Below are 12,840 nucleotides of genomic sequence, written 5' to 3'. Positions count from 1 at the left end.
TCTGAAGTACCAACTACTGTGTATAAATACAAAGCAAATGGAAAAAATCTCAATCACAATTACATCTGTCGCCAGTGCAGCATTTTACTCATTGATCTTTTTCTTTTGCCATCAGTCCCGTGTTACGGCTGCAGAGACTTAAACTCCGCAACAAGAAATAGCAAAAAAAAAAAAAAAACAGTTTTGCATAATAAATAATAATTATTTATTTCTCAAAATACAGGAGTGAAAGAATCCCTAAATTGGGTGTGAATTTACGCTTATATATACGGTCCAATATTGCCAGGTGTTGACTCGTGTAAGTTTCATTTGTGGGAATGGAGATCCTATTTTTCTTGTCGAGAAAATTTATACAGCATTCAGTGATCATTCTTGGGATTTAGGAAGCAATTCACTACATGCTTAGTGAAGCTAGCCATAAATGGGGGGGGGGGGGGGGTGCTGCTGAGAGACTACTGGTGTCACCTGTCAGCACTGAGGACTGTGAACGTGGATTCAGTAAGATGAACCTCATAAAAACTGACATCAGAAATAAGCTCTGCATCTCATCTCTCGAGAATTTAATGAGAATCAGCATGTACAGATGTGAAAAATTAGACTTTGAAACTGCATTCAACAAGTGGGCAGCCCTAAAATCGCGACGGATCTTCATGTAACACTTTGTAACATTTTGTTAATGCTTGTTGTAATTAAAGTATTAACTAATCCATCTTTTGTAATTTTCATTGCCTGTTACATTACTAGACTAAATTAACACTTGGAAAAATGTACACTACTTTTTTTGGCGACACTTTTTGAAAATTGGCGACAAAATATTGAGGTTGGCTATTATTTTGGCGACAGCTTTTTAAAAGCCAGGACCATCCCTGCAGTTTGTGTTAATAGTCGCATGACTTCACAAACCTCAAACAATGACATAGGAAGCCCAATAGTCACGCGACATCAACAACAAACGTCTTTTTTATGTTGTTGTTGTACAAAGTTTAAATTATATTAAATTAAAGTCTGATACATTCTGTAGAAATCAGAACATATAATTCTTTAGTACTAATATTAGTACCCTTACTCGTACCTCGTGGACAGGGTACTAACATGAGCATATACGTGTTAATGGAGCAAGCTGGGTGTGATTCACACCTGGCACTCTTTTAGCCTAATAATAACACTTTAAACATAGTCCATGCATATAATCCAATAAATTGAGTAGTCCTCTTATTTAATACCGGAAGTATCGAAAATCATTGTAGAAATAGTTGTAAAATCTTGTTTACCTATTTTTGCCGATATTTTCGTTTAGATCGTCCGCCATATTATTTCAAATAATGATTACTTCCGTTCTCAGCCTCGTTTGTTTGTGTGCCATATAAGGACATTGACGCCATATTTGGAAATGTAAACAAATCGTAGTAAAAGTTTGGCGCCGTTTGTGTCAGAAATTCTGCGCATTAAAAGTCAATACGGTTTATCGGCAACTTTGAAATTCCACCAAGAAGCGATTATTCGCACTTAATTGATAATAATATAGCATAGAATATCCAAAATATGGTCTGGCAAGCCTTACGTAGAAAAAGGGTCACAGCGAGAGTCTTGCGTTATCTGTCATGGCGGACAGGATACGGTTAGAGTAACCATGCCAATTTATTTTATCGTGTAAGGGCTTAATAAATTCAAAATCAGCCAAATTTCTTTCACAACATGATTATAGTAGTCACTGATTCAACACAACTTTGGAAGTTGGTCTCTGAATAAATATAGATAATTTTGTGCTCTTTCATTTTTGTATTTTTATTACAACCAGTATACAACTTTCATTTAATATTTTGTTTCTACAATATTTGGAAATGACGGTTGTGAAATTCTGAGTGCTCTGTGACTAGCAATAAAAATCGATTGTACCAGGTCAAATACCATCAGCACATTAGTTTTATCGTCTTTCAGCATATTAAAGACATAAGATTTTAATACTCGCAATTTCTGAGAAAATAATCAATTTTTATATTGATTTCATGCAGGTATAACTCGATTTAATGATGTTTAACTTTGCTAGCCCATCCTCTAAGCGGCTACGATTTAATGCCACCATGTTGGCCTCTTGTGATGCTAGACTGGTTTTCATACCTTCCATATAAAAAAAGGTACGGATATCGAGCTGTCTTGAAACAAAAAGTCCACTAGTCGAATCTAATCTACTGGGCATTTCGATTGTCTCAAGAAATATACTTATGACAAGCATCCAAATGATCCATGCTGCAACATTCTAATATTCTGGTTAGAACTGGATAAATTTAACTCACGACCAGTGCAGTTATGACTAAATTATGTAATTGTTTCGAGCATCAAGTTGTGGAGAAAAATTCCTGGGTTTTCCCCAACTTGCATCAATATTTGCAAAATTCAAGGATTTTTCACCGTCACAAAAATATTTATTTCACCCGACTTTTTCCAGATTTTCCGGTAGCACAGAAAACCTGTGGGTAAAAATGAGATGATGAGTAAAAAGCTCATACCAAAAGCTTTAATGCCAAGTAAGACAATCAACAATACAAGCTTAAGCAGGTTATAAACTGTTGCAGTATAAATGTGTTTTTAAAGACAGCAAAACAAGAACTTAAAGTGGGTAGGACTGTATTTCTGGTTATGCTATGCTCCCTTAAATCAAACTTGCTTGTGGAACTGTTTCCATAAACAATTCTTGTGTATGAATTTATTCCCATAGACCAATGATTGTATGAAAATGGCCGTATATGCATTAATTTGACTGAAGACTGGTGGTAATTACCATGGTAAAGACAATAAACAACAAAGTGTTGACAAGAACTTCATATGCATTTAAAATTTGTAGTATTCAAGCACTGAAAGATACTCTCCTGAACGTATAACACCATAATGTTGAGAATGGGTGTGACATTCTTGTTCCAAGACATTTTAAGTTCGTGTGTAAACCCTACTTACTGACTGGTCACCTCTTACAAATTACGTTTGTATGCAAAACCCAATTTTTTTTTCCTCCAGCACCCCCACAACTAATTTCAACGTCCACTGTCGACAATCTCACCTTGGTCCAGAGATAAACAGGTAGCACTGTACATGAATTTGATTAGAACGTAAAGCCTGATTATGGGCTACTATATATGGCAGAACATCAGATCTAATAATACTAACAATGCCTCTGTAAGACAGGCTATATATTTCCCTAAGTCAGACCAATTTTCAGACAAGATATTAAAATATCATGCATTGAAACTGCCAAGATGAAAAACACGCCTCTAAAAAGTTCAGAAGTGCAATCAGAGACTGATGCAGCAATGGTAAACATTAAGTTTAAGTAAAACTTTTGTAAATTACACATAAACCTTAATTACCTCCAGGGATCTAGTATATGTCCCTGCAATTAGCAGTGGGGAATATAAATGCATGTATACAACTTTATAAGAATTTTTACATGTATATATCTCTTACTTACATCTCCACTCCTGTCTCTACCTCTGTCCCTTCCATCTCTTTCCCTTCCCCTATCTCTACGATTAGTCCTGTCTCGAGTTCTATCCCTGTCCCGATTCCTGTCTCTGTCAGAGTCATGCCGCCTCCGATCTCGTCTTCTTTCTGAGCGATTTCCTCTGTTAGACCTGGAATAAAAGTTACGAGTATTAACATAGCTCAATGGCTGACACCAGACTAATAGGTAAATTTAAGAGCTGCTAATCAGATGTATGCTTTTTGTTGATTGCATACCTTGTGAAAACAGGTTTTTATCTGGTTGGTTTTAACAACATATTTAACATTTACTGGCTATATTAGGCTAGAAATGAGTGCTAAGTGCATTTCCTAAGGACACATAGGATGCTAAATGTCCAAATTTATCAAATTTTGTTAAGAAACAAAAATTTGTTTAGATAAAACGAAATGCTACTGTGTGGAAAATATCCATGGTGTATATGGAACTAAAGGACATCTTAATTTTAGAAACGAGTCGAAACCTTACCTATCTCTATCATTTTGGACTTTGTTGTTGCCGGGTTGGCTGACCACCTGGTGAAAATCACGATAACTAAACTGATCTCCATCCATGTAGCCAGGATCTTCTTCTGGGTACTCTCCATCCTGATAAACATCTTGGAAGCCACCACCACCAGCTCCAGTGCCATAATTACTGTCCTCTCCACCAGAACCATCTGTGAAGGCCCCAAATTCAACATAACTTCCATTACTAAACTTGCTGATGTCTGGGTACTCCCCATCCTGTGGTTCATACCCATATTCTCCTTCCTCAAGGAACTCACCATCCATGATTTTCTGCAAATAAAATATACATCTGTACAGACTTTCAGGTCATTCATCTGCAAAATATCTATTGCTTTAACAAGTAAAGAATCATAGCTGCCAACCTTCTAGGCCCACACTTAGTGAAAATAGGGATACAAAGTCGTGAATTAGTGAAAAATACCATGACAATAACTCCATCCACTCTGAACGTCAATACTACACTATATCAAGATCGCAATATAAAACTAAACACTACATATATGCAGAAATATATCTGCATTTCTATTTATTATGATATTCATAAACTTCACTTGTTCTTGTGGTTATTTACCAAGACATGATACTGTGGCAGACTTGAACTTTCTCAAATGCTTGATCGTGAATTTGTTTTCTAAACAGTTCAGACTTCTTGCCTGCTGGTTGATCTTGGTGACTAAAATTGCTGACAAATGTTCTGCAGCTAAGGATGCCCTAAAGTCTGTCTTATTTTTCCTCACTAGAGAAAATACTCTTTCGCTGTCACTGTTGCTGTCAGGAATGCACATAAACTGCGGCACTTTTGGTTCTTCCACAGGAAAATTTGGAAGTGATTTTCGAGTCCAGGAACATTGGTTGAAACAAATGTTTAGCATGGTCTCTAGCTGATAAAGGTAGATTGTGTTCAACAAGAAAACTCACAAATAATGCTTCAGCGTTGGTAGTTTCCAGGTCTTCCACCAATGGCTTAAAATATTCCAGAGCTGAAAACTTCTCTGTTTTTTACAACCGACTTGCTCCCTCACATCGTCTCTGCGACCTACTACGATGTCATAGCCTCAACTTGATTAGTTGTGGTTGTGGCTACGAACTGATCCCATATCGTGTATATTCCAAATCAGACTTCACTTTTGAGCATTTCTTTTTTCCTTGGTGGTGAAGACATTTTCAAGATCTTACATGTGATGCTGAATGGTAACTCAAATAAGTGTTGGTGACGCATGCGCGGAGCAGAATTCCGATTAGGCCCCAGTTTCTCTCAAAAGCATTTGTAAAACTGCTCTTATACATATAGATTAAAATAGGCTAAAATGCTTGCTACCGGGCCAACTGTACTAATCGGCTGCAGTTCTACTAATATCGCGACCAGCAGTGCCAGACCGTTTCAGCAACTGCGAATATCACGACTAGTGCTTAACGGTAAATCGGTTATTTTATTAAAGATTTAAAATACTGAGAATTGGATAATTTGTGAATTTTTGGCCTGCGGTGCAAATCCGTGAATCGCTGAAAAAGTCATCAAATTCACACCAAATTTGTGAGGGCTGGCAGCTATGAAGAATGATCAGTCAAAACACATTTATTCCAAGCAATGTCACAGAAACTTTCTTTGGACAAAGGTCCAGCGCTGGTGACTTTTTAAAAATCACAAGCTCAAATTCCACAAGCCTCGACTCTAGTTCCATGAGCTCAAGATGGCACTATTTGTTTTGGAACTGTTACCCATCATATAACTCTGCAACTGCAGTACTTTATGAAAAGAAATAAACAAAATCATTTTAAGTCGACTTGTGTGTTTATTCAGATGTCAAAATAAATCATAGAAAGCAATGTTTTCCTCCAGGTCCTGATACCAACTGTTGTCCAATTATTCTATCAAGGGCCTCCTTATTCAAAGGATCAGCTGTGTTGATGTTCATTAGCATCTAAGTATATCTTGCTTTATACAGTTTCTCTTAACACTTTTGCTACTGTTCATATGTGCACACAATATCTTTAACCAGTGTTGCATTACTTAAGTGTTTATGCTGAAAACATTTTTGGGTTGGTCATTCCTTTCTATCTCACTTCTACCAAAGGATGGATGATGTTTAACCAAAGACACAATATATATCATGGGACACCTTCAATCTATTACTTATAACATCTCAAACAACATTCCCCATCTGGCCTCAACTCACCAAATAACAACAAGAAGGTATTCGATTATTGTATACACATAAGCTTTATTCTGTTTAATCAGGATTCATAACTGCACCAGTCACAGACCACAGTGTCACTAAAAATAGCCTTTCTTCCCTCACTCCCGACGCATAAGTGTCTTGCTATCAATATTCTCCATGTCACTGTCGACTCGTACATGCCTATCCTGCCAAGAGTTGGGACGTCCCAAAGACACATTTATGCTTTTTGTAGTATGGCCCTGTACTGGATGAAATTGCAATCATCTGGTCTCTAAAAATAATTAGCCAATAAAAGTAATCCCTACATAAAATTATGCAAGTGTTCTATTAGTACTTTTGACATACCAAGTGGGAATTACCCTGAAAATGAGGTCAACTGTAGAAAGATAACAAAATGGCAAACTTCTTGTATATTCCAATAATAGCGATGCAAGTTCTGAATGAGTTAAACATGACAATGCAAATGACACTGATGTTATAATCAGATTAAAGATGAAGTATCATACATTAGTGCAATTTCTGTTTCGACACCCGACATTTCAGACATATAACTCTGAGGATGAAACATGCAAGCTTTCATTATTGTGTTCATTTCCAAGTGTAGCCAAATAAAGAGTGCATGTGCCCTCGCAATCAAGACATGTAGAGTCTTACACAAAATACCATTTTCAATCTGGAAAAGTATTTGGGGGATTAAACAGCAAAATTGACAAAGATTGTAATAAGATTCAGAACAGCACTCTAGTTGCTGGAACCGATGGTTCAGATGAAACTGTAGCCAAGTGTAAAAAAAAAAGTGCATGATGCCGGTTTCACTCTGATGGACAAACAAGAGCTATGGTCAGTGGTGTAAAGAATTGGAAAATCACTCGTGTTTCTCATCTGGACACTTAGCCAATTCAGGTATACCCAATATGCTTCAAAGAGGGTACTGCAACTTTTACTGGTGGGACTTATTTTTATTTTCATAATATAAAAACTGGAGTCTTGGACTTCTAGTTTTAAAATCCTATTGAGATCTCTGTATAAACATGCCTCATGTGCTTAGATCGGCCTAGATTTAGGGCTGACTGAGACAACAAAACTTAAGGAGGCTACTCATATTGAAATGAAATCTGTCAGGTTTTGAATTAAGCAATCATTATTGCTAGGATGTCTGCAGTGTGACAATTTATAGTGATGTCTGCCACGGGGGCATCATGCAAGAGACATGTAGCCTCATATCCCACCCCGTCACATTATCTTGACATCAGGCTAACCAACCCCAACACAAGCCAGCTGCTGCTAGTACCATTTTTATAAGTCATTGGTATGACTCTGGCAGGGTTCCAACCTGTGACCACCCACATTCGAAGCAGACATTCTAACCACTCAGGCCACCTGAGTGATCTAAGTTCATCTACAGCATAATCAATACATCAAAAATTCAAATTTAATTAAAATTTAAATTAAAACTGAACATTTTAAACAAAAGAGGCAGGTATAGGGGATAAAGATTGTTATGAATTTTATGAAAGCTTTTGTTTTGGCCATCCTGACAATGTTACGTGTTAAGTAACAAATTTTCACAGACCTTTGTGACATGCCCCAACTCCAATTTCCTTAACAGCCAGAATAATTTCCTTACAGCCTAACTAATGGCACTGTGTAGTGTGTTTTTGATGTCAACTAACATTGTTAAGAAAGTAAAATTTTCAGGGAAATTTCACCCAACTGACATCTAAAATAATGACGCTTTTCTACAAAGTACAGTTATATTGTCTTAGTCAGACTTTACTTACTATGATGCCTTTTCTCTAATAAATTCAAATTCTCACAAAAGAAATGGACCCGTTTTCAAGTTTCTTTGGCCTACTTTTTATTTGGCTGGAAAGTGACGAAAGCCGAGAATGCCGAAATCGGATAAAGTTGAAACATTATTTTTTAACGAAAGGAATAAAAAATATATTATGCCAATTGGAACTGTAAGCAACCCTTCGTTTCGTTCAAGAAACATATCCCAAACATCAACCTACTTAAACTTACTTCGGCATACCTCGACTACCGTCGCATTGCAACAAATTCAAATGTATGTCAACGGAACGTGAAAATAAATCCATTTGCTAGTGTCATATTTTCATTCCACCAGGATAAAGACAGCACAGTAAGTGTATTAATTACACATAAATTCGTGGAAAAATGTCGATATAGGCTGCCAAATGTGTGAGATTTTCCTGAAACTTTGATTACTCTTTCCGATGTCAACGACATCGGAACACACTATACAAGGCCGTTATTTGGATAGTAAGACAAAGCACCTCAACCAGATCAAAATGTGCTATGTCTTACATGTAGGACTAGACAAGAAACAAGAATGCCCAAACAATTTTCGTCGGGAATTTTCTTAAGGACAGTTTAGGTGCAGAACATTCAATAATCAGAACTGAACAGATTATGTTTAAAGAAAATTAGTGTACGATTTTTAAGGAATAATTAATATTCAATTTAAAATGAGTAAATGCGCATACATGGCCTATGTGATTTTAGTTTTAATACCAGGAGAGCTTTTTGCTCATTTTTAAAACATGTTGCCTCCATAAATGTAGAGTATCTCATAATACAAACCTTTAAAACAAAGAAAATGCTAATATGACTGGTTATTTTATGTCCACAAAGCAAATAACTGCTGTACACATATAAAACGCAAACGGTACGTATTCCGCAAAAGTTACCTCGCTGCCCATGCAAATGGCGTCGATAAACTGTGAATTGTGGGATATAACGCAAACAAAATCTAGTCTGGTTCCCTGGTCGTTCTGCACTCATTTATTCTTCGCTCTGTTTCCGCAAAACACCGGTTAACCGCTATTTCGATAGCGGCGTACCCTTTGTGATAGCGTTTAACCGGGATTTTTGAACAACGAAGCACTTACTTTTAACTAGCTGTCATTTTGTCTTTTGTCGCGATATTTTGGCGGTCAACAGTTACCTCAAAGCGTTAAAGAGTTCGAACATTTACGAACTGGATGAGGAGGCAACAGTTCGCCATTAAGGTAACAGGCTGATTGGGACCAGGCTTATTCTGTCCAAATTACTGGCTGATTCGGCCTAGATTTCTGGCTGTTTCGGCCCCTATTTCGGGCTGATTCGGACCATGGAAAATATTATTAAGTTTCGTCCGGGATTTAAACGTGAAATATAAATTTGTTTTTATAGATAATGTTTCTCTTTTTTTTCACAAGTACGCTAATCAGTTCGCAAGTCACTAAACCCAGATAATACGCTTGATAATATGGTTCTTATATATAACGAAAGTAAAAAACGAGAAAAATACATGCCACGATTGTATTATATATAACGAAAGGAAAAGACGAGAAAAATACATGCCACGATTGTATTATATATAACGAAAGGAAAAAACGAGAAAAATACATGCCACAATTGTATTATATATAACGAAAGGAAAAAACGAGAAAAATACATGCCACAATTGTATTATATATAACGAAAGGAAAAAACGAGAAAAATACATTCCACGATTGTATTATATATAACGAAAGGAAATAACGTACGATTGTTTATTCTGCATCGACAATTTAGTATTGAACTATTTTTAAAAGCAGCTCATTCAACGGTGCAAACTTTAAATAGTCTATTTTATTGAGAAATAATAAAAGTACTAACACAACAAAACGAACAAATATGAAACAGGGTTCATACAGCAAGACTTTTTGGTAACGAAAACGGTGGTGTTATCTATGTTGGAAGATGAAATACATTTTAAAAAATCTTTGTTTAAAGCACATCAGTTTATTTGTGTATATATATATATATATATATATAATGTTCCCTCTTTGGTAAAGAGGGGTGGATAATTATATTGGGCTATCGTTATCTAGAAGATAACATCCCTCAATTTTATTGTCCGGTGTGAGTGGGTAAATAGAGCATTAACGTAGAACCGAGAATAACTATTGAGAAGAAATAAGGCAATACGAGTCCCCTGTAGACAAGATAATAACAATTTAATCAATGACATAAATTAATAGGGTCAGATAAATTCAAACAAGTAGCAGTGTTCTATTATTGATTCATTTCATCATGATAACGAGATTGGTGAAATGAGCTCGAAGTCCACGCCTGATTTGCATCAACTACCGTCGCTTTCTGTCTTTGTCTCCTTGTATTCCACGTCTTCCCGCCGTCACGTGTATACGTTTGATTTTTCTTGATCTTTCTATCCTAACCGCTAGATCTCTTATCCGTACTTCCGTCTTTCGGAATGTCCCAGACTGTTCCAGAGAACTGTTTCCCTTAATACATGCCTTGTTCTTTCCAAGAAAATATGCGTCCTAGCACTAAAGGCCTGTCTTGGCCTATAAGAAAACCACCTGGTCCCCTGTTTTGTCTTAACAAAAAAGAACTACTCTTTAGTTTTCCTCGGAGTCAAACGAATATATATATATATATATATATATATATATATATATATATATATATATATATATATATATATATATATATATGTGTGTGTGTGTGTGTGTGTGTGTGTGTGTGAGTTGAGCCTCAAGGGAAATTTAACATAGGCAAAAATAAAATCTTGGGTCTGTTGAGCCTCAAGGGAAAATGGAACAGGGTCGGGACCCTATTTTAATAGGGTCCCGACCTGATGGGTCAATGGAAATGGAACAGGTGAAAATTGAAACAGGGAGGGGTCTCTATTTTTTAAAAAAATAAATAAATAAATAAAAATAAAAAGGGGAAGGCAATTGAAAGTCAAGGTCTTTTCGAGATATTGGAGTGGCCCTGAAAAGGGCCTTTGGTTTTCCTCTTCTTCTATTTCCTCTTCTTCATCCATCCCCTTATCTTTCCTAATAATCCTTTCTTTTTCTTCTTTATTTCTGACTCTGGTAACCAGTCAGGATGGCCCAACTCTCTGAACTTGGTCTGTATCTTCATCCAATTCTGATTTAGCCTCTCAAACTCTGTTTCTTTTTGTTTTCCTGATCTTTTCTTTCTTTACTCCATGTCTCTTTAATCTTCTCTACTTCTTCCTCCATTACTTTTCTCATCAGATCTTCCCCTTTCTTCATCTTTTCCAACCCCCATTTTACATTCCTCCACTCTGTCCAGTACAATATCTTTTCTAGGAAGCACCGGACTTGGATGACATGATCCAGTGCTTCCTTTAAACTTCCCACTCTGACATAAGGTGGGTCAATGAAGCCTCTTGACTTATTGACTTCTTCTTCTATCATCCCTGCTATGATATCTCTGGCTACCTTTAGACCTTGAACTTGACTTGTTACCAAGTCTTTCATATCTCCATGCCTCCATTCCTTTTCTATTCTTTCCACCACATATTCTACATCCATTATCCAAAAATAGATGTCTCTCAATAGATTAAATAAAACTGATACTTGAGTCATTTTGTCTCAGTTATTCCGTAGAATGGTGTGAATGACAGTAGTAAATGGGGTGAGATTAGCGACAATGGGAATTAGCATTACAGAGACCCCTGGGTCAGATTAGCGACAATGGAAATTTAACATGGCGAAAAATCGTGGGTCAGATTAGCGACAAGGGAAATTAACATGGGAATAAATCGTGGGTCACTCTAGCGACAAGGGGAATTTAACATGGAACTATAGTGTGGGTCTGTCTAGCGACAAGGGGAAATTAACATGGGGAATAGAGTTTGGGCTTTTGGGATTTTTTTTTTTTTAATTTAAATTTAAATTTAAATTTAAATTTAAATTTAAAAAGGGGTAGGCAATGGAAAGGCTATCTCTTTTCGAGAAATATGGCTGGCCCTGAAAAGGGCCTTTGGGTTTATGTTAATGTATTCATTAACATAAATGGTACCGCATTGGTCTTCTTCTTGTCCTTAGGCTACGTCTCACTGTTGGTCCGTAAATCAGCACTCTTTTCAGGCATCCTTGTCTTTCAACGTAGATCCTACGTATCCACAGGCTGGTGTTTGTCCTGTGGACAACGGTCCACTTGGATCGGACATACATGAGCATGTCCGTCCTAAACATCATGGAAGACACAAGCGTAGAAGATTGCACATCGGTCCACATCTTGAAGCGACGAGAACAAGTGAATCAATGCAGTGAACTGCGCTTATTTATAGGTACAGGAAGGATTGAAACGGATTGAATTCATTCACCAATCCGAACACGCGTTACAAAATTCAGTCAGCTCGCATCCAATCCGAAGAGAGCAGTCTGTGACGTCACGTGGTCTATATAGATTCGTTAGCGCTTGTGTGCAGTCAATCTATGCGACAGTGATTCAACATGACGGAAACTCAGAAAACGATCCATTGGGGTGCACCAGCAGGGGGACTGCCCAAGGGAACCCGGACTTACTTTCAGAAGAGGTACATTGGGATTTTGTGGATTTTCTTACCTCGCAAGAATTTGTTCCGGAACCTTCGTTACCATCTTCATTACCGCAAGTGGAGAATTTTAGACAGAGACAGAAAGAAGAATTGGAGAAATTTATGCAACGACAAAAGGAAGCGGAACAAGCTTTTCTCCTACAGCAACAGCAACAGCAACAAGAAGAGGTAAGAAAAAAACAACAGCAACAACAGCAAGAAGAAGTAGCAGCAAAGAAACAAGAGGGTGAAAATCAAACGGCTACGGTACTG

The 12,840-nt window shown here is 37.0% G+C and overlaps 1 protein-coding gene across 4 annotated transcripts in view; it reads right to left on the bottom strand.

The window, feature by feature from the left end:
• The window catches only part of LOC149804182 (RNA-binding protein 5-A-like), a 50,835-nt gene extending 41,865 nt beyond the window's left edge, over window positions 1-8,970 (bottom strand). For all 4 annotated transcript variants that reach the window (XM_089954166.1, XM_089954169.1, XM_089954167.1 and 1 more), the window contains exons 1-3: window positions 8,915-8,970; window positions 3,983-4,293; window positions 3,464-3,626 (exon numbers count right to left, since the gene is read on the bottom strand). In XM_089954166.1, the coding sequence (XP_089810292.1) occupies window positions 3,464-3,626; window positions 3,983-4,293; window positions 8,915-8,926 (486 nt within the window). In that variant the 5' untranslated portion in view covers window positions 8,927-8,970. The remainder of the gene's footprint in view (window positions 1-3,463; window positions 3,627-3,982; window positions 4,294-8,914) is intronic.
• Window positions 8,971-12,840: the final 3,870 nt, after the last annotated feature.

Source organism: Sinohyriopsis cumingii, chromosome 3, assembly GCF_028554795.1.
Source record: "Sinohyriopsis cumingii isolate HCF-2022 chromosome 3, ASM2855479v2, whole genome shotgun sequence".
Taxonomy (NCBI): Eukaryota; Metazoa; Mollusca; class Bivalvia; order Unionida; family Unionidae; genus Sinohyriopsis; species Sinohyriopsis cumingii.
Note: the sequence above shows the minus strand (reverse complement) of the source record. Positions and strands in the feature narration are given on the sequence as shown.